Here is a 23,288-nt window from a genome sequence, read left to right on the forward strand (position 1 = left end):
TTTATCTGGTAACTGTGACAAGATTAAACAGTAACATACAGAATTGAAATATTTAAGCCCTAACTGCTCTTTCCTAAGATTCACTAAAAATTTTGAAGAAACAAAGAACAAGAAGACCACACTCTCTTTAGAAATATAAAGAGTAAAGTGTAGAAGGAAGTTTAGTACAATGTTCTCATTATAAAAAGCTTTATGGAGTAAGCTGGGCTTGGTCGCACATGCCTTTAATCCCAGCACTCAAGGCAGAGGCAGATGATCTCTGTGAGTTTGAGGACAGCCTGGTCTATAGAGTGAGTTTCAGGACAGTCAAGCTATACAGGGAAACCCTGTTTCAAAAACAAAAACAAAAGTATGAATTAAAAAAACAGTACATCATAAAAACTTACTATTCTTTAAAATTACAAAGCTTGACTTTCTTTCAAAGACCTGATATCACAGTACCACAGATTTTCCCAAAATGAAGTCATTAACCTACATATTTTCCTAACAACTTTGCAAATATACCAACCTTCAGATCCCATGATGAAGTGATGGATATCAGGGCCTGTTGACATACGAGGTCCTTGGGAGCTTTTCTCTATTACTCCTCTAGGTGTTACCATTTTCATATGAACCACCTGTTTAATACAATACAGTATAAACTCCAGGCAAATGTTAAATCTGTGTCTGCACTTGCATTTACCTTTTTAATAAAATACCAACCATTAAATAGTTGTAATACCCTTCAGAATTCTCACAACTTTTACTGATTTGTACTCTAAAGATGAATATAATAATTTTCAACATTCTTCCAACAGTTAGACAAGATACTAGTATCACTACTGTATTTTTAAGTCTACACTTTTATTAAAGAATTATCAAGACTTTGAAATGTTTTAAGAGTTCTACTGTAGCCACAAAAACTAAAATACTGGCCTTACTAGAGTTTTCATAAAAGCAATGCAAATTATGAGTTTCAAAAGATACAATATGGCAGGGTGTTGGTGGCGCACACCTTTAATCCCAGCACTCGGGAGGCAGAGGCAGGTGGATCTCTATGAGTTTGAGGCCAGCCTGGTCTCCAGAGCAAGTGCCAGGATAGGCTCCAAAGCTACACAGAGAAACCCTGTCTCGAAAAAAACAAAACAAAACAACAAAAAAAAAAAGATACAATATGTTACAAAGAAATTTAAAAATAAAATATGCTACATAATAACCTAGGTAGTGGGTTAATCATATGCAGAATCTTTTCCCCTTTAAAAAATCTTTAGAAAAAAAGGTTAAACTTATAACAAGTATTTGCCTGACTTATAAAGTTCTTAATAATATAATGGCAACCCAAAATTATTTTTCTCTACAGCTGGATTTAGATTTAATACCAAAAGAAAACTGTAGCTTTTACAGAATAGGAAGCATTTTAAAAAGTGTAAAATACTGGATACTGACTGATAAGAGCTCATGTCTCTCATGAAATGAATCTGATACTCCTTGCAACGGAAGTATTAATAAAAAAAAAACTCTGAGACATTAGGCTTGAAGAACTAAACATAAAGGGTTTATACCCAGCATGGTATTGCCTGTCTGTAACCCTAGCAACTGAAATGGAAATAAGAAAATTTTAAGTTCTAAGCCAGCCTGGACTAAATATAAATAGCAACACAATGTAGGGAAATGTGAAGTTAAATAAATGTTATCAAAATGCTAACACTTTTATGAACCACCTACTATATATGAGACCTGTGAAAATTTCATTTTATGTTTAATTCTAATATAATTATTGCATTTTACAAAAAAGGGACACTGAAGCTGGGAAAGGAAAACCAATTTACACCCAGAACAGTTACAAATGCAACAAATGGTACCCAACACTTAATAAGGCACCCACAATTACAGCACTGTCATGCTCCCAGAAGCCTGGCACACATTAAGACAGCCTATACGACTATTCAATAGAACCATTTCAATGAGGTTCTTCAACTATATACAGAAAAAAGAATTACTTCAGAAAAAGTAAGTGTAAAATCTCCAAAAGCAAGAATAAAATTATATCGCCTAGGGGGAAAAAAAGATGATGATGACTAAACTCTTGGTGGACTTGTAAAATATCTATTTGCATATTTTATAAATTCTATACTATGAAATCACAAATCTTAAATATTAGTCACTTTTAAAAGGACATCCCTAAATATGACAATTGTATCTTTTAATTGCTTCTACTATGCACAATCGGAATTACTATAATCAAAAGGAGTATATTTAGAAAGAATTACCATTTAATCCTTAATATTTATTTATTTATCTATTTATCTATCCAGCCAGCCAGCCAGCCAACCAGCTATATCTATCTATCTATCTATCTATCTATCTATCTATCTATCTATCTATCTATCTAGACAAGGTTTCCCTGTGTAACAGAGCCCTGGCTGTCCTGGAACTCATTTTGTAGACCAGGCTGGCCTTGAACTCAGTGATCCTTCTGCCTCTGCCTCCTGAGTGCTGGCCATCATGCCTGGCCAGATCCTTAATTTTTAAAAGCTTTAAATACTTTATTCTATTTTCTAAATACTAATCATTAGACAGTAACTGGAAATGAATTTACCAGGTCCTCAATATTGCCATAGATATTTTTCTTCATGCCTGATGCTCGAGTCGATATCCATCCTCCCACAGTGCTGAATTCCAGGGAGTCTGGTTCATGACCTGTACAATAACCACTTTCTTTAAGCTGAAAAGCAAAATGTAAAATTTTACTAGCAAAAATTGGTCCCATTTCATACAGCATTCAACACATTACTCCTCCAATTTGTTTCTAGTATTCTTGACACATTAAACCTGTAAAGAAAACTTTTTCCCCCAGTGAAAAACATTCATAAAATTGAAATAGTATAGGTCAAAAAACACTACTCTTCACATTATTTTGTTTTTAAAGCCAGTTGAACATTCCTTGTGCCCCAACCCCTAGAAGAGACACTTTAAATACTTATGGAGATCAGATTATACTCAAATAACTGCCAACTTCACCTAACACTTTCAATAAATAAAGTACTTCATCTTTCTTTCTCTCCTACCCTAATATAATATGCACCAGGCCTCCAGAAAATCTGAGCAAATTGCCTGTACTTAATTCTCTCAAGGAGTCATGTGTTTTAATGTACAGCCATCTGGCTAGGCTTCCCAAATGGAATACCATCATTTACTTGTGATGTGGACCAAGCATTCCTGTACATTAAATAGTCACTTGTTCCTCATTTTTCTATATTAGCTTGGCTTCACCATCTGTACAGCACCTGAGGTTGAATGGATGCCCTTTACGGCAACAACACCAAAGCCATTCCACTGAAATCATTTTAAAGTCTCAGCCATCTCCTGTCAAACGGTACAGACACCACCATCTGTACACTCGCTGCTGCCTGCACTCAAGCCCATCAATCTGTGTTGACCACTTGATAGTCATCCAGTGCAGCAACGGCTTTATTTCTCAAGTAAGTCATGCAGAGATGTAGAGTATGTCAGCCATGTCTGTGGCCATGTATCAAAGTGTAAGTATGGCATGAAAGTTGTAACCCAAACTGTAGAAGCTCACTAGCTTAAAAATAAATTAGGCTTCACATTCCAGCAATGCAAATTATATTTTCTAATTTTGCTTTAGGAAGTCAGAATTGAAAGAACATCACTTGTTACTTTTTTCACTAACTAGTCAATGTCTTTATTTTTAAGAGGTTAATAACCAATCACAAATAAGGTTAAAATGAAAATTATCAGTGCATTAGACTTCCACCATAGCTCCATCTTCAAACCAATCTATATGGACATTATTTTCTCAACTTTATTAAATTAGAAGAAAAAAAATTCATGAATCCCTAAGCAGGGGTTTGTTTTACCACCCTGATAGTGATGATGCTTCAAGGATATCAAGTGTCAAACAGTACATTTTAGATGACTGCAATTTATCCTATGATACCCACACCTCACTGAAACTATTAGAGAAATTAAACAAAAATATATGACTCATAATTCAAAAAGCTTACTGGCTTGCTCTCCATGGCTTGCTCAGCTTGCTCAGCCTGCTTTCATGTAGAACCCTGGACCACCAACCCAAGGATGGTACCACCTACAATGAACTGGCCCTTCCCCATCAATCACTAATTAAGAAAATGACCTGCAGGCTTGCCTACAGCTTGAGCTTACGGAGGCATTTCCTCAATTGAGGCTCTCATCTCTCAAATGACTCTAAGCTGTGACAAGCTGACATAAAAATAGCCAGCACAGGTGGCCAGACACTATTCCTGACAATTTAATGGACATTTAAGTTTATGAAACTTCAGAGTTAAAATTCTCCTCTAATTTGAAAAGATAGGGGTCTAGCCCTATATCATATAACATGGTAGCAGAGTCAGAAAGTAAAGCATGTACAAAAATAATATACAGTATGGCTGAAAATAACAGATTTGCTATTATTTATCACTTATCAATATTCGGTGATGATGAGGGATGTCCTTCTGTGTATATGTCTGCCTTATTGGTTGATATATAAAGTACTGTTGGCCAATAGGGAAGCAAGTTAGGCAGAACTAGGAGTCGAGGAGGATTGTGGGAAATGTAGTAAAGAGAAGTCTTGTGATCCAGGCAGGAAGTGACATAGCAGGCAGACTCAGAATATAAGCAGAGACAAGCAGGAAATCACTCACTTCCTCTTCCTCCTCCTCTCTTCTCTGGAGCCGCCATGTGAGCCCGACAAGACAAGACACATGCAGCCAGTGTTCTCAATCAGATAAGTCTTTATAAAATATATAGATTAATAATTATGGTTGATACTTAAGACAGAGATAGCAGATAAGGATAAGGAATCCTAGTCATTGGCCAGCAGCATTGTACCCAAGTGGGTTACTTGGGACCTTAACATGGCAGCAGGGCTTGGGCGGATTGGCAGAAAAACTTATCATTACATGGTAACATGTAATTAAAGATACCGTGAGGCTGATTCCCCCATAAATTTAGCAGTCATGTTGGAAAGGGAAAGTTTATTAGAAGAATAATTTCCATGCATTGGGCCTTGGATGTAAGTACAAAGTCTGAGGAATGAAATGTGGGGGGTAGTGGGGGAGGCTACAAAAATAAGTAATGTAATATTTGAGAGATGGCTACAAACTTTATCACCACACTTGAGCTTTTATAATGCCAAGTTTGAAATTCCTATTACACAACCAAGGAGAGAGAACAGCCAGGAACTGGATATGTTCATCTACACTTCAAGGCAAAAATTGGCACTGAGGACAAGTTTGGAAATCTTCAGCTATAAAAGGAATAAAGTTCAGTATACCTGAATGATGTAAATAATGTTTGATAAAAATCAATGGAATAAAGTTCTAAATGTGTTACATTATTAACATACTTCATTTTAGTAAAAACTTTGAGAGGTAACATCGCTATTTCATAGATCAAGATTCTGAAGCATAAAGGTGAATAGCTGAGATCGCACATCTAAGATCTACATTTGAGGTTTAAAGGATGCACTGGTAGCTACTTGAAAAAAAAAAACAAGTTATTATGAAATTATTAATGTTATCTCTGGAAACAAAAAACTTAAGCACACATACCCAAGACTATTTGGTAAAATTAAAAAAAAAAAAGTCACCAGAGATTTAGTAAATTCTAAGGAAACCTCATTAAAATCATATTAAAAACCAATGTAATTTGCAAGTTCAAGAAATTAAAATTTGCTATTCAACTTGTGTGTGTACATCATTTTAAACCTTCTCTTAGGAGTGAACAGGACACTTTAAGCTGGTTGTCTCAGCTAAGGTAGGAACTAAGGTACATGGGAATTTAACAAGGAGGGATCTGATGAAGATGGCTACAGGCTCAACTGTGACAGCCACTGCAGGCACAGGAGGGTCTATGTCGCAGTAAGAGAAACAAACTAGCAGGTAAAACCTCAGAAGCACCTACTGGAGAGAAATGTCATTTAAATTTCAAGGAGGTATGCTCCTTGAATTTTAATTTTAACCTTTAAAAAAAAAAGGAAAACTTAGAAATGTTAAAACACTACATCAAATGCTATAATAAAGGATATAAATAAAGGATATAATAAAGGATATAAAACTGGAGGCCTAAAAGGCCATTCTTTGTTGTTAAAGAAAATGGCTGTTGATAATGTCTCTCATTCAAGCAAATGGAGGACTAATCCAGGGCCTTCTAGATGTTTTTCATTGAACATTATCAAAGTTCACTAGAAACTGCAATAATTAATATATCCTTTATCTTTGCTATATAAAGCCTTGGCTTGTTTGAAGATCTCTAACAATATTTCAGACCTTGGAGATAAGCTGCCTCAGCTGGGCAGGTGTTGGTATTTGCTACCTGTTGAATTTCTCCAAATATAATTTCACTATAAACTTTTCATAAGTGAAACTTTTAATACTTCAAAAATCTTTTAGTAACGTAATAAATTTTTCAAGAACTGGTAACAAGTAGACCAAATTTAATCATCTCAAAAAAAGGGGGGGGACAAAATAAAATTAACAACCAGACATTTTCTGTGTCTTATTAAAGGCTCAGGGATAAACTATCATCTAGTCTGAACGAAGTGATTGATGTGTCATCAACAAATCTCAACTCCTAATTTTAATTTAAGAGCTGGGTTACAATCATTTTGACCATATTTGGGCAACTTTAAAGAATTAATTTTTAAATCTGGAGAGGGATCCATTTATTTTTATGTGTGTGGGTGTTTTGTCTGCATATATGCCTGTGTACCACATTCAATGCAATGACCATGTAGACCAGAAAAGGGTGATGGATCCCCTGGCACTGGAGTTGTTGACAGTTGTTAAGCTGCCATGTAGGTGCTGGGAACTGAACCTAGATCCTCTGATGGCAGTCAGTACTATTAAATGCTGAGCCATCTCTCTAGGCCACATGAATCAATTCATTTTAATAATTACCTACTCAGAACCCATAAACAAAAAAATTTTAAATTCATTCAACTACTAAGAGCAGAAAGATTAAGGGTCCTCAAAGAAACGGCTGCCCCTACCACTCCTGCACACACTTCTTTCACAGGGCTGATCTATTCTTCTGGCCTCCTTTCTGCTAACTCTGACTGTTCATTGAGTCTCACTTTATTAATTTTTAAGGTTATCATACCAAGTAATTTCATGATGGCAATTTCCTACATAATTTGTTCTTATTTGTACCCTTCTATTAAGTCTCATTTTAAATGTCAAACCTCTAGGATACATAATTGTCCAATTTCTTCCTACCTAGCACCATTTGACAACACATATTTAGTCTTACTTACCCTGAATCATTCATTGACTATTTCTCCAATCTTCTATCCCAATATAAATCCCCTGAGGGCAGGGGACAGTGTTTCATTTACTACTGTATTCTCAGTTCTAGCTCAACCTACAACAAAAACTGAGCAGATTCACTGAGTGACCAACATATTGTGAAAGGTTCTTCCTTCAGACAGAGAGTATAGCTGTTTGAAGAGATAACATACCTGTCTTTCCAACTCTTGTCCTGTTATCCCAGCCTCTACGTGAGCTGTCAGATTGTTCTCATCAACCCAGAGAATCCGGTTCTGTTATAAAGGAAGAGAGGTCTCATTCCTTTGAGCCATTAACAGTTTCCAAATTCAAAGCTTCAGTGACAAGGTAGTAATCAGGAAGTAAGGAAAGTAAGCCCCCCTTTACTCTACACCATGATGTTGCAACAAGAGCAGTGCGTTTGCAGGAGCTGGAATAGATACACAGGCTCATCTTTGGGCAGACATTAAACTAAATGTGACTGCTGAGCTTAGACAAGCAACTATCTAGTCTTAGTGAGTCCTCAATTGTAAAATGTAGACAGTAGTGATATATTCTAACAGGATTGCCAAAAGAATAAATAGGATAGTTCACATTAAAAAAAAAAAAAAACAGTATATGGGAAACATCTATTTGTGCTGCTGTTAACATAACAATCATATATAAGAATCGGGAAATGGGATGGAAATAACACCTACTAAAATATTTAAATATAATACACAGCATCTCGGCACCTAAAAAAAAATTCTGAGAAAAAAAAAAAACAAGAAACACACATAGGAAACAAAACACATTATTCATGCCTCACGCTCCAAAAAAGGAACCGAGCCAGGACAGTGGTGCATACCTTATTTCCAGAGGTAGACAGAAGGATCAGGAGCTAAAGTCATCTGAAACTACCCAGAAATCTAAGAACATTCTAGAGCCTATTCCAGAATAGGCTATTAAACTAGCTTCAAGAAACTGTCATTTCTTAAACTCCAGAATCAGAAGAAAGGCTGCTGAGAAGTGTTACAATGCAATGAGGTAGTTACTATCAAGTTTAGTCACTATCTCTCCCAATATTATATGATGTTAAAAAGCATACAACAAAGCCATATATGCACTAACTACTGATTTGACCATTACTCAAAGTAAAGTATGTATCAAAATAATCTCAAAGCATGTACATTTATGTGTTAATTTTTAGGTAAAATAACATGTACTTAAAGAATAGATTGCCATTTCTATAAAATAAGTTTTCTGTGAAGGAGGGAGGAATGGAGACAAGAGGAAAGGCGAATGAAATCTAACTACACTAGATTCAGGACCTAAAAGAAAAGTTAAATGACACCAAGGAAGAGAGTAGATGAATTTAAAATGTATCATTCCATACTATAAACAGCCTAGTTTCTTCAAAAGTCAGGAATGTTGGAAAAAGGGAATGTACACTTTCAGATAAAATGATACCTAAAGAAAAACAACCAAAGTTAACAAGGCCCTTTTTAGAGTACCATTAGAACTAATCAACTATCATAAAGACATCTCTAAAAATAGGTGTGAGCTACTGACTTTGACTTGACAAGGGTGATTAAAAAAAAAAAAAAGTAGTTACATGAGAAAAGGGCCTTTTTTAAAGAGACACAACAGACAAAAAAGGAAAGAGCAAATGTAACAATACATTAGTAACTGTTCACTCTGGGCATAGACATTTTGTTCCCTCTACCTTGCTGTTCAAAGAAGATTCAAATTAAAAAGTTCACACAAAGTTGTTACTTAGGACTAATACTGATATATGAAAGTAAAATACAACTTGGATTAAAGCCTTAACACTGTCCAGCTTTCAGACCTTATAAAAACCAGCTCTTCAATTCATTACCAGCAAAGCATTGGGTTAAGTCTGAGAGGCAAGTAAGTATGCATTACTCAAATTACTCATAACTAATAATAGTTTCTTTACAATAACAGACATCAAGTTATCCACTGTCTCAAGCTTCAAAATTATGCCTTATAATGATCAATTTACATGATAATTTGGCAGTACAGTACCAAGATCTGTATCTTAGAACAAGGGAACCTAGTTCTAATTACCCAAACATGAAGCTAAAATACACAGTACTAAGAAAATGATGTTTTAAACAGAAAACAACCCCAAATATTATCTTAGAATATCATATACCATTTGTGAAGTGTCCAAAGAAATTATTGTTCTTGTCTCATCTGCAGGACACATCAAGCCATATGATACACTTGTTCCTCCTGTCAAAACAGGAAACAAAAACTTTATGTTTACATATTTTGCTTCTGCTACATTTCTGGAACAAATCCCTAGTAGTAAGAGAACACAAATGAGCCTGCTAGCACTGACACCTATTTCTATTTTACAAAAGCTAACACCCTGAAAACTAAGCCACCTTTATTTTATGCTAAATGCCAAATGCAGACTACTATGGAACTGAAAGCAATGAGCTATGCCTCCATCCCTGGACATGACACACTCAAGGAAAGTCCTAGCAATTTGTAGGACTCCAAAAACATAATAAGCAAAGATCTAAACTAATAGTCACCAAGGAGAGGTATCTTAAAAGAAAAAAGACAAGTCCTGAACAACTAGAAGCACAATCAACTCCTTACTACCATAACTACATGATTGTCTTTCTGTTAAAATAAGTCTTACACAAAAAGCTTCAATAAATTAAAAGGCTAAATGCCCAGATCATGATATTTAAAAACAAATTTATCATATTCTTTGGTTAAAGTGATGGTAAAATAGGATAAACAATATGTAGAAGTATTTAAACAATGTATTCCTATTTCCTCTTAATATAATTTGTCAAAGGATAAAAGCTTTCTTAACAAAGAATAATACAACATTTTAATTTTTTAACTATATCTGTAACATCCCATATCAAAATAAAATTTTAGTTGATATTTCTATACAGTCTTTGTGGAGAAATCTCTGGAATTCAATTTCCAGAAGAAGTAATATGTACACAGCAGTTTAATTTCACCATGCAAGATTATCAGTCACAAACACATCACCTGTGGTTGGTAACAACCACTTGCTTATAACATCATTTGTAATAAAAGAAAAATTCATAAGTGGCACCATGGTGCCTCTCTGTTCACTAACTAAAGGGACAATATCACCTGTAGAGGGAGTCTGGGGCTCCTAGGGTTGATGAGGTCTGATTTCCATTTGCCAATGCCAATACAGTGAGTGAAGGTCACTTCCTTTGGCTTATTTATTAAAATCATGCAGTCAACAACAATTATAACAAGAACTCAAAGACCAATATATAGTCAGAGGCACTGACTAGCCATCAGTGCACTGATGAACTTTGAATTCCTGGAGTATTCCATGATCACTCTGGTGCTCCAAAGCTGACACTGCACATTTACATTTTGCCTTAGAAAAATATAATGATTCCCCACAGACATACAGGTTAAAAAATAACTAAGCAACATTTTCTTATTTCATATTAAAGTACATCTTCAACTACAATCCATAAAGGAAAAGAACATGAATTACAGGTAAAACCAGCTCAAGCAGTGTAGAGCAGACCTACTTACAACACAAACGATCATTATAAGCCAATTCTTTACAATAACTACATTATAATTATAATGTTCATATTCAAGGGAATACAATTAAAAACAAATATTTTAAATAGAACAAATTTAATCATATTAAAAATAGAAAAACACAATACGTACCACCAATTGGTATGATACAAAGGTTATATTTGCATGCTAGATTCACAATCTTAACTACATCATCATGACACGCTGTTGGAAAAAGAAAGAGGTATTAACTATAGGCACATAAATAAAATCTGCATATTCTTCTTAGCTGGGCAGTAGGAGTGCACACCTTTAACCCCAGCACTTGGCAGATATCAGTGAGTTCGAGGCCAGCCTGGTCTACAGAGTGAGTTTCAGGATGCCAGGACTGTTACACTGAGAAACCCTGTCTTGAAAAACCAAAACATAAATAAAAATTAAAAAATAAAATCTATATATTCTTACAAAACTAAGGGTCAATATATTTACTTATACCATGTTAAATGGCTGTATTAAATGACAGATTCTTTTCAACTGTATTTTTAACAATTTCAGACTTTATAAAATTGTATTAAAAATGTCTTTCATGTCACATTCTCAAACATTAGCATCCCGTACAAGGAAGGTCTATCAAAACCAATCAATTAACATTGACAAAATCAATCTACAGCCCTTCCTCCAATAATCCACTAACATTCCTTTTCGGATCAGGGTCAAACCTAGAATCACATTCTGATTCTAGCTGTGATGTCTTATTAGTCTTCTCTAAATAGACATTTCCTTATCTATCTTTGACTTTCAAGACAATGACACTTCTGAGGAACTTCAGGCAGTTATTTCAAGCAAATCTCTGAGTCTGCATGTTTCCCTAAGATTAAACGGAAATTAAACAGTTGGTGGGCATCTCACAGGAGTGAAGCTATGCCCTTCTCACCATGGTATAACCAAAGACGTGTCTCATTTCTGGTCATCTTAACTTTGATCATTTAGTTAGGTAGGTGCTGTCAGCTGTGTAACCTGACCAGAAGGATGTTTTATTTCCTGTTGAAATCAGTAACTATATTCAGACTATGTAAATAGCGTATTTCTCATATTTTCACCCACTAAATTTAGCACTACTGTTTCTTTATTCCTAAACAAATACTAAAATCTTACACAAAATAGAGTAGCACATTAATTCCTTTCCTTTATATATAACTAAGTTATCTAAATAACAAAAAACTGACATGGGTGACTGTATGCCAAATAAGATGGTACTACTCCAGCTGGAGGGAAGGGGATTTCAAGGCAAAGTGTCTTCTAAGACTGCGACTTATGTAAGAGCCTTCCTCAACTGTGTTGCCCTCGTCCCCCCACCAGCCCTTTCCATGGTACCATTCTTATACTTCTCTCTAACAGGTAGCAACTATAAAAATTGAAGTATATTACATGCTTACTTTCCTCCCTCACCAAATCCACTGCACTTTACTACAGGGATTTTTCTAAGCTCACAATATCGCCAATGACGTGGAACTCCTGATCCTTCTGTCTCTGCCGCCCAAGTGCTGGGATTACAAGTATTTATGATATCTAGCTCAAGTAAGGTTATATTTTTTTTAATTTTCAATTTTATTTCATGTGTATGAGTGTTTTGCCTGTATACATGTCTGTCTATCATGTGTATGCAGCGCCCATAGAGGACAGAGAAGGTGTTTGATCTCCTGAAACTCGGGTTACCAAATGGTTGTGAGCTGCCATATGGATGCTGGGAATAGAGTCTGGGTCCTCTGGAAAAGCAGTCAATGTTTTTAGCAACTGAGCCACCTCTACAGCCTCAATTAAAAAGAAAAATTAATAATTGTTGCTGCTGGTGGTGTTTGTGTGTGTGCATGGTGGGGAGCACGCATGGACAATTAGAGGACAATTCTGTGGAGCTGGTTCTCTCCTTCTACCTTTATGGAGGTTCCAGGGATCAAATACAGGGGATTAAACTTGGGTTGTCATGTTTGTAAGACAAGAACCGTTACCTGCTGAGCCATCTCACTAGCTCCCAAAGTTAATTTTTACTATTGGAAATTTTGGGTTTTACATACATACACACCAGTGGAAACATGGGTTTCAGCAGTGCACTGAAACAAAAGACATCCACACTATTTGATGTTCACAATGGAAAAAGCCCTACCTGAAGGGCCCTTGCTTGATCTCAAATCAGCAAAGTTCCATATAGTATAATTAAGACTCAGATTAAGCAAATTTAAAGACAACTTCAATAGATTTCATAGGTGTGTATGCATGTATGCACATGTATGGAACCCCAAACTACAAAAGGAAACAACTATCTAGACATCTTGGAATAGCCTTAGATTGCCACAACATCTCAAAATGCATCGCTGCAAACTGCAACATTCTCTTAAAACTTGCCCTCATGCAAAGGAAAACTAGGTTTCATTACCAGTAAGAAATTCACATTAAAATTAAATTCCTCAGAGAACTGATAATGTATTTGGAAACAAACTATACCAAAATTATATAAAGAGTTAAAAACAACTTACTTGGCCAAACAACTATATCAGGAATCCGTTCCAACATCCCTTCCCTGAGCAAAAATATCTCATGAAGACAATGACCTGTTTTGTAGTTTAAAAAGAAAAATGCAAAACAATTTAACATACAGGAAGCTTCTAAATAAAGACAGAAACCCAACATGGGCAGCCCCAGTGTGAACAACACCAGTGTGAACAGCCCCAGTGTAAGCAACCTACCGTGAGCTCTGAACACTCGATCATCTGCTTCCTGTGAGTAGGAAATATGCGTTTCTTTAAGTTCCTGAAGGAAATCTTCATTTACAAGAGAAGGAGGTACTTCACTAGGATTTAAGGATGCCTAAAAAATAAAATTGGTTTGACTTATTTCTAAATAATAAACTTTGATTTCCTCACTAGGAGAATGATTGTAAGATGTAGATTTTGGCATTCAATATATGATAAATACATAGGAAAGTATCAGGCAGTAGAGCCCAACTTGGTTACAGCAGCAAAGTACAAATTGGTTAATCATCTCCCATAACATGTGTAACAGGGAGACTATGCTTTCTCTTTGTTTCTATGGCTCCCTTTGTTTCTGACAATGAAGACTGCAATCAACAATAGAGAAGACGGGAAGTCTCAAACCTTCAGCTTAGACTAAATATTATACGAGGTATGTTTTACATCGAAAATTTTCACCTGTAGATAAAAATTTATCACCTCCTGTTCTTCAATGGCCATTTTAAAATGTTGCAGAGAAACTCTTATATTAAGTAATAAAACTATTATTATTGGGCAGTTTAAAAATGCATGACTTGGGCTGTAGAGATGGCTCAGCAGTTAAGAGCAGTTGATTGCTTTTCCAGAGGTCCTGAATTCAGTTCCCGGCAACCACATGGTGGCTCACAACCATCCCTTCAAGAGAAGGGATCAGATTCCTTCTTCTGGTTTGCATGAAGACAAAGCACTCACATACATAAAATGCATGAATTAAAAACACATGACTTAATTATAAAGTTGGTACTCAATTTCAGCTAGTATCTTGAAGCCCAATCTTCAATTGTAAAGTTAAAACCACACTGTGCATGTCATTCAATTTCCATTGTGTCTGTTTCCTCACATGTTAAACAGATTAACAACCAAATGTACACAACTAAACTAAATTTTGTGAAAAGCACCTAAGAGCATGTCAAACATAAAACTGAATATAAACAAAGTTAATACAGTATTTGGAATAAAAAATATATAAGAAAACATAAACAAAAATGTCTGATATTTCTAAGTCTATTAAGGTACTGTGTTTGCTCAGATAAATATTTATTTTTACTACAAAAAGCACTGTGGAAACAGCAATTAAAGTTAATAGGGATGGAGGGATGGGAGGGTATAATCTTGCCTTCATAAAATTTATCCTATAGTTACTAAAAGGAAATAACCAAGAGAATTCCAACAATGCGCTGTCCGGCAGTTTAAATTAATGAAAACAGAAGTGCAGTTACAAACTATTGTGAGTCATCGTATGTGCTCTGGGAACTGAATCCAGGTTCTCTGCGAAAGTATTAAGTGCTCTTAACTACCAAGCCATTGCTCCAACTCCTAGAAGCAATTACATGCTGAACACAGTATAGAAGAAAGTCCATATTTCTGTCCTGAAAAACCAATTGGAGAGATGAGATGACTACTTAATGTCTAGCAAAATAACAATAAGAATAATGACAATATGAAGGAATACCAAATATTTCACTGGTTTCATATGTGTAAAGTTTAAGGGTTTTGGGTTTTTTTTTTTTTTTTTAAGATTGCTTGTTTGGTTTGGTTTTATTCTTTCCTTAAGACAGGACTTCATCATGTAGCTCAGGCTAATCTCAAACTTACAATCCTCCTGCCTCTACCACCCAAGTGTTGGGATTTCAAGCATGGACCACTGACACCATGTCAGTTTAAAAATTTTTAACATCACATTCTGAAAAATGGAACTACAAAAACTAATTAAAATCCTGATTCTTATCTTATTCAAATTTTCACATTTTAGTAATTCTTCAAGTATCCTATTATTCTAAAAATGATATGGAATAATATTAAAATATATTTTCACCTTAAATTAGCACATATTTATCCTAGATTAATATCAGCCTATTATTTTAAAATCAGTCTCTTATGTAAAAATCAACAGCTCTTGAAAAATGAATTAGCTTACATTCACTGCTACCTGTACAAAGTAAACAGTCTTTACACTCATCTTAATTTAGAATCACCCAGGCACAGAAAGGATTAAGTCTGCCTGATAAACCTGTCAAAATCTGAGGTTGGGATCTAGATCTCTAATACTAGAAAACTGAACATGACTAGTATAACAGGCTTCACAAAAAGATAACCGTACCAAACAATGGAACAAGTTATGATAACTAAGTAGGCATTAAAAGCATAACTGAACATTTATAACTATTGTTTACTTACTTTAGAGGTAGTTTTGTGCTCCACACTTACTCCAAGGGTGTTTTGGATCCAGTCTTTCAAAGTCGGTAAAACCAAGCCACTAAGAGGGTACCTAAGGTACAAAGTAGATAAAAAAATGCTGAGAGGTATCTTTATCTAAATGTGAAGTTTATATTCTGCTTCTAGGAATGATCAAGAAGTTTTATTAACAAAACTGCTTGTATACTACATATTTAATTCCAGAGTACCTAGATCCTATTTCCGTGTTTAGGGACTTACTCTTGTATGAGCTTGAGAGAGGGGAAAACTGCCTACCCTTAAAGAGAATATGTCAAGTACCCACCTTCCCCACGCCCACTTTCAAGAGCTTATATAATACACCTTCATTCTTCCTTTCTCTCAACCCATGCTGGTTACAGTGGCAGTAGTGCAATCTTCCAATCTTTAAAACTAGCAGATAAATTTTCGACTGGTGGGTTGCGATCCCTTTAGGAGTTGAACCACCCTTTCACAAGGATTGTCTATCAGACATCCTTCACATCATATATTTATATTATGATTCATAATAGTAGCAAAATTGCAGTTATGAAATAGCAACAAAGATTATTTTATGGCTGGGGTAACCACAACATGAGGAACTATATGAAAGGGTCGTGGCATTAGGAAGGTTAAGAACCAATGCCCAAGATAAAGTCTCTAACAGCACCACCATATCCTCTTTGCTCTTAATTAATGCTGTCCTAATAACCTTAACGGTGTTCTATTTCATTATAATTCAAACACAGATGTAAATTACCATACTTAAATAGAAAGTCACTTCCAATAAATTAAAATCATAGAGGACCAAGGGTGGCATGGGATGTCTCTTTGGATACTGATTCAGAAAACTACCTATAGAAATCATTTATAAGATAACAGGGCAATGAGAATATAGACTAAATAATTAGATATTGTAACAAGCCTTGTTACTTTAGAAGTGTGATAGTATTAATATATGAATTATTATATTAAGACTTATTTTAAAAGATATAAAAGTATAGGTATCATGATGCAAGAATTTAAAATGTAAGATATAAAGGAATTAAAGTAAAATGCTCGTAACTTTTTGCTTAGAGGAGGGGACATCAAATTATCAGGAAAAGAAGGAATAAAATGAACTTTAAAAGCAGGGTTACCTTTTCCCAGTCAGCTCAACCTGGCCCTTCTTATTGAAGAAGAACTTGGAATCATTATAGCCCCATCCATTCCATTTCATAACTTCTTGTCTAATGAAAAGAAAAATATAAACATTTATATATACATACAAGACCTATATTGATGCTAGAGATGGCTCAAAAGTTAAAAGTGTGTGCTGTTCTTACAGAGGATTTGAGTTTGGCAACCAGGATCCACATGTCAGGTAGCTCACAACCACCAGGAGAACAAACACCTGGATTCCACATACATATCACATACCCACATACACCACTCTCATGCACTCTTGCTTTTCTCTCTCTCATATACATATAAATGTATATCTCTCTCTCCTCTATACATAACATCATACTGTCAGCAATCACCACCATTTCCACACTTTAATACTAAGAAAATGTGTGAAATCGCTAAGACAAACCTCAAGATCCACTCACTCACACAGACTTCCACATGCTGACCTCTGAGCACCTCGGCCCTTTTTCTTACTCTCGTATTCTTCCCAAAACACCCAAAGCACCTAATTGGCCTCAACAGGGATCCATGTGCTCACCATTGCTGAAGTAAACTAAAAGACACTGTGAAAGATCGTATTCCCTCTTGTTTCAGTCTTTTCATGTTGAATTTGTCTCTTATAACTAATATAAATATTCTCTCTCACACACACACAAAACTAAAAATAATTTTATCTCTTAAAAAAAATAAACTTTTGCTAAACATTTCAAAACCAAACAATGTATCATTGGCTTTTAATTTTCACAATCATTTAAAAGACCTTATATCCATTACTATTAGTAAAAATAAAAATGAGAACATTAAAATGCCTACATATTAACAATTCTAAATATAAAATCACTGTAATAAGCAGTGGATGCTACCCAATGAGCTACAACCAATAAATTTAATTCATTCAAAGACAGATGAAAAGGAATGTACTTATAAAATAAATGTTTCATTTTGTACACCAAGTTTAATGTATGGGATATAGCCTGACATGCTCAAAATCCTGGGTTAATCCCTAACAGTGTAAGTAAATAAACCATAAGATGGCCTGAATAACTCTGCAGTTAAAACTAGGCACCCACTTGAACAGGAAACAGACTTTTACATCTGTTAGAAAAACATTAGAATTTTTAATTTTCTCCTATGATGAAGACTAATATATATATGGTAGTTCATCTACTAGCAGACATTAATAAAATAAGTTAGATTTAAAATAAAACTGGTACATGTTAGGTCATAAATCAAGGCTTAACATATTAAAAAGAAACTAATCTTTTATATCTTATTAGCTTATAGTGATAACAAGAGAAAACTATAGACACTATACAAACACATAGAGATTGAACAATGTACTCTATGGGTAACTGGAGAAATCAAAGAGGAAATTTAAAAATTCCTAGACTCAAATGAAAAAAAAAAAAAAAAAAAAAAAAAAAAAAAAAAAAAAACCAAACCTTATCGGAACCTCTGGCATAGAGCAAAGACGGTTCCAAGAGCAGTTTAGATGTCTGTGCTTACATCTAAATGGCAGAGCACATTCAGACTTACTGAACTCCTCAGGAAGGAAACAACAGGTCAAGCCTGAAAGCAATAGATGGGAATAATAAGCCTGAAATAATAATAATAAAAGCCTGAAATTAATAAACAGAAACCACAGAACCAAAGTATTGGTACTTTGAAAATACCCAAAGACACAGAGAACTCAGTGTGAGGTTTATAAACTATCTACACTCTTCAGCCTCTACCAATCTAGACCTACAGATAACCACTAATGACTATATCAGCTTTCAATATTTCATTTTACATTTCCAAATGCTAGATCTCATAATTTCAAAGACCACTTTCATCAAAATCAGTAATGTACTTTATACAGGAAATGCACTGGTCTGGGCATGTGCAGAGCCATACTTAAGTATGGTGTCAGTTTTAGTGTTACAAGGGTACCTGGTGTATGTAATCTTTGCTACTGAAATAAATTAGTGGCAAATGTTCCAGCTATGTAGCTTGAAATGAAAATAACTGTAAATGGGGTTCTTAATTGGTTCAGATAAAAAGAAGCAGGAGTCAGATACAAAGGGAAATGCTGAGAGATCAGAGAGAAGGAGCAAGCCACAGCACACTTTACCTCCTTAGCATCTCAGCAGACAAGACAGCAATTTCCTGTTTCTGCCCAGTTAACTAAATGAAAACTGTTTCTATTTAAAAAAGCTATATGCCATATTAATTCAAATAACTTTGCCATTGTACCCAGCTAGAGAACCCACCACTTTGGAAACTATAATGAAAGCAGTAATTCAAAATAAACAAAGATGTTCTTACTAGAAAGTACTCTGCAAATTTTCCATAATTCTCAAGGAAGAAAACAAAAATTGAGAAGTAAAATTTTTAGAGCAATTATTGTCCTAGGCCAAAGGCTTTTCAAACAAATGCAACATAAACATAGTACAATGAATCAGATACAAATAAACAAATATATACAAAACTCTGTAGATGGAAGTTTCTGTCCTGCCCTAGCCTATAGCCCAAATAAACATACAGAGGCTTACATTAATTATAAACTGTTTGGCCGATGGCTTGGGCTTCTTATTGGCTAGCTGTCTCTTAATTATTGGCCCATTTCTAATAAACTGTGTATTTCTACATGGTCTTGACTTACCAGTGATGCCCAAATGGACCTCTTGCTTCCTCAGCAGCTACATGGTATCTCTCTGACTCTGCCTACTACCTTTCTCTATCCCTATCTTGATTTCTGGCTAAATCCTGTCTGTCCATTGGCCAAACAGTTTTATTCATCAACCAATAAGAGAATAATATATTCACAGCATACAGGACATCCCCCATCAAGTCTCAATACATAAAGTTGAGACAAAGAAATTAAGAATTTTCTCTTTGAAATCATGATTTCCTAAAAATAGGGAAGCAGAGGCAAAAGGATCACAAGTTCAAGGCTAGCCTAGGCTACATAGTAAGACCCTATCTCAAAAGGCATAAAAAAAAAAACAGTAAAAATAACAATAAAATCATGGTTTGCTATCAATAAAATACAGTTCCTACAAAAAAAAAAAAAAACTGCTCAAAACATCTCAAAAGCATCAAGCCAAAGACTAGATCTACAAATGGGCCACATTAGTGTCTAATTTTTTTTTTCTATTTTGAAACAGAGTCTCTACATTACCCTGGCTGTCCTGGAACTTGCTATGTAGACCAGGCTAGCCTCAAACTCACAAAGATCTGCCTGTGTTGGGATTAAAGGTGTGGGCCTCACCTGTCTTAAATATTTTCTCCTAACCTACAAGATTTCTACATAATGTAGAAGATGATTTGCCTAGAATTCCTTTACTAAAAAACTTCACAGCTCAGGGCTGGAGAGATGCTCAGCATATAAGAACACTTGATGCATGGGCATGCAGACCTGAGTCCAGAGCCCACAACCACATTAAAAAGCCACCTGGGCCACCCACCTGTAATCCCAGAACTGGGAGGAAGAGGGATTCTAATTGGTTACCAATCTAGCTATGGGTTTAGTGGGAGTCCCCTTCTCAAACAAATAAGGAGATTTGAATGCTAAAGAATATTTGGCCTTACATTTCAAATTAGAAACTATCCTAAAGAATCTCTAAGCTTTTAAATGTAAGCTAACAGGATACTTTCTTTCTCTTTATACTAATCAGGAAATTCTTTTTGCAAAAGTTTGGACTGGAACATTACCCCAAAGCCCTTGTGTTAAAGGCTTAGTCCCCAGGCAATGTGTTATAAAATGATAAAGGTGAGGCCTAGTAGGTGAGTCATTAGGGACATGTCCTAAAAGGGAACTGTGAATCCCTGGTCTGTTTATTATAGCCAAGGCATAGAATGACTAGTCTGTTCTGACACTCGCTGCTTAGTGCAATATGCTGCCTCACCACTGGCCCAAAACAACAGGTATCAGCCACAGAAGGATGCCTCCAAACTGTGAGCCAAAACAGCTTTTATTAAGTGACTGATCCTAATCCTCTTTCTGTGTAGAAGACTGCAAATACCTTGATATCTATTACAGCTTTAACATTTGCAAATGAGAGTAAAATTCCACGTTACAAAATCTAAATCTGATCCTTAGAAACTGCCCTATTCCACCTTTTCCAGATAAAGAAGTTTTACCAAGAGAAGCCATGGTCACAGGGCTGAGTTATGAGTATCCAACTCTGTTTCCCAGTCTTAGACAATATCTGAAACCCACTAAATTATACCCTCTTTTCACCACATGTCCTAACTGTGGTTATTCTGCACTAGGCCTGAAGGAAACATTAAAGAATCAAGGACTGTAGCCATATCAATAAGCCATGTACCTGATACCCTCCCCATCACATAGTAAACTGCTATTTAGAATAACAATCCCAGGGCACCAGGAAAACTGCAATAAAGAATTTTTTAGAACCTCAGCTTTCCCAAATATTCTAATAAAAGAAAGTCATTCACAACTAAACCAGAGGTAAAAGAATATCATCTCCCAATTCCTGGAACTAACTACACCCAATTTGATTTCTTCAAAACCTGACTCTCCCTACTGCCAAAAAGAAGACTGACTTGATTTTACTCTATAAAAAAAAAAAAAAAAAAGTTTTACAAACTTGAGAACCATGTAGTACAAACATGAAAAAGAAAAATTATTTGTTCCAACAAAAGAAAATGAATAGAATTGCATCACATACACACAAGGTGGCAGTATTCTCCTAGGAGAAGTGTGGTTTGCAAACCCCATTTTCCCACTACCCAGGCCTGTTACTGGGTCATTAAGGAAAATGTTTAGACCTAGTACTGTTACTACTAATCCATAGGGAGTTCCTTTATTTAGTCCTAATGGCAGGACTCACTTCTGACTCTGTACCTGAAGACTAATCATCACATCCCCACTCCTCATCAATAGTAAATTACAAGTTTCTGGGTCTAAATGCATGGCTTCTGCCTTTACTTTTTCTAAGCATGGTATTCTCATGCAAAAATTGGGAAAAGAAAAACGTTAGTTAGACTATTTTTACTCTGGGTTAACAACTTTATTTTGTTGTTGTTGTTGTTGTTGTTGTTGTTTTGAGACAGGGTTTCTCTGTGGCTTTGGAGGGTGTCCTGGAACTAGCTCTTGTAGACCAAGCTAGTCTCAAACTCGCAGAGATCCTCCTGCCTCTGCCTCAAGAGTACTGGGACTAAAGTCGTGTGCCACCACTGCCTGGCGTGGGTTAGCAACTTTTTAAAGATCGGTTAGTTAAGAACTTTTAAAGCTTGTCTAATAAAATTCTAATAGAAGATATCTTAATTCTTACTCAGTAAAGATGAAGGTAAACTTTAGTCTATCTGTTCCAGTTTAAAGTGAATAACAGCTTTTGGAAGAGTGAGAAGAGAAGAATGCCAGAAAACTCAGTGCTGGTCAAGCCAACCTCAGTGTCAGTCACTTTCAAACCAATCACACATGCATACATTGTGCAGAAACTCTAACCCTCCTCAAGACTTTCTAGTAAAGATCTTTATTCTCTGTCTTGTGATTAACTGCTTCAAGGCTGGTACAGCCTAAGACAGATCATGGGAAATAAAAAGTGATGAGAGCCAGGCACTCAGGAGGCAGAGGCAGGCAGATTTTGTGAGTTTGAGGTCAGCTTGGTCTTCAGAGTTCCAGGACAGCCAGTGCTACACAGAGAAACCCTGCCTGGGGTGGGGGGTGGGGGGTATGCAAGGAAACAAACAAACAAACAAACAAAAGTGGTGAGAAAGATGGCAACACACACACATACTTCTTGAAAAGATACACTATGAAAAATTGCCATAGACCAAGATAAGGGAGGTGATGGGGAAGGTCCTTCTGTGTATATGATTGTCTTGTTGGTTGATAAATAAAGTACTGTTGGCCAATAGAAAAACAAGATAGGTGGGACTAGGAGTCAAAGAGGATTCTGGGAAAGGTAGGAAAAAGGACAGAGTCACCATGTGAGACCGAGAAGACAGGACACTTCCAATGGCATCTGATAAGTCTTACAAAATATATAGATTTATGATAATTAAGACTGAGCTAGCAGATGAGAAATCCTAGTCATTGGCAAAGCAGCATTGTACCTAATATAAGTCTCTGTGCATTACTTGGGACCTTAATGTGGCAGCACGCAGAACTTGGGCAGCCTGGCAGAAAACGCCCATGTGGCAGCAGGACTCGGGCAGCCTAGCAGAAAGACTTATTGTTACGAGAGTGGGGGCTGTAACTAAGGGAAACCCTACAAATGAAATTCTATTCCTACCAACTTCTTTATTTAAAAAGAAAAATGGAGTCTCACTAGAAATCTAAAGATTGGTAGAGGAGGAA

At 35.7% G+C, this 23,288-nt stretch overlaps 1 protein-coding gene across 1 annotated transcript in view; it reads right to left on the reverse strand.

The window, feature by feature from the left end:
* Agps (alkylglycerone phosphate synthase) overlaps positions 1 to 23,288 on the reverse strand; it is a 106,293-nt gene that overhangs the window by 61,247 nt on the left and 21,758 nt on the right. The window contains exons 2-10 of the mRNA XM_027420134.2: positions 16,948 to 17,037; positions 15,794 to 15,884; positions 13,574 to 13,694; positions 13,364 to 13,438; positions 10,986 to 11,057; positions 9,448 to 9,527; positions 7,484 to 7,564; positions 2,579 to 2,704; positions 509 to 617 (exon numbers count right to left, since the gene is read on the reverse strand). Coding sequence (XP_027275935.1) covers positions 509 to 617; positions 2,579 to 2,704; positions 7,484 to 7,564; positions 9,448 to 9,527; positions 10,986 to 11,057; positions 13,364 to 13,438; positions 13,574 to 13,694; positions 15,794 to 15,884; positions 16,948 to 17,037 — 845 coding nt within the window. The remainder of the gene's footprint in view (positions 1 to 508; positions 618 to 2,578; positions 2,705 to 7,483; positions 7,565 to 9,447; positions 9,528 to 10,985; positions 11,058 to 13,363; positions 13,439 to 13,573; positions 13,695 to 15,793; positions 15,885 to 16,947; positions 17,038 to 23,288) is intronic.

The sequence above is a fragment of the Cricetulus griseus genome, chromosome 6 (genome assembly GCF_003668045.3).
Source record: "Cricetulus griseus strain 17A/GY chromosome 6, alternate assembly CriGri-PICRH-1.0, whole genome shotgun sequence".
Classification (NCBI taxonomy): domain Eukaryota; kingdom Metazoa; phylum Chordata; class Mammalia; order Rodentia; family Cricetidae; genus Cricetulus; species Cricetulus griseus.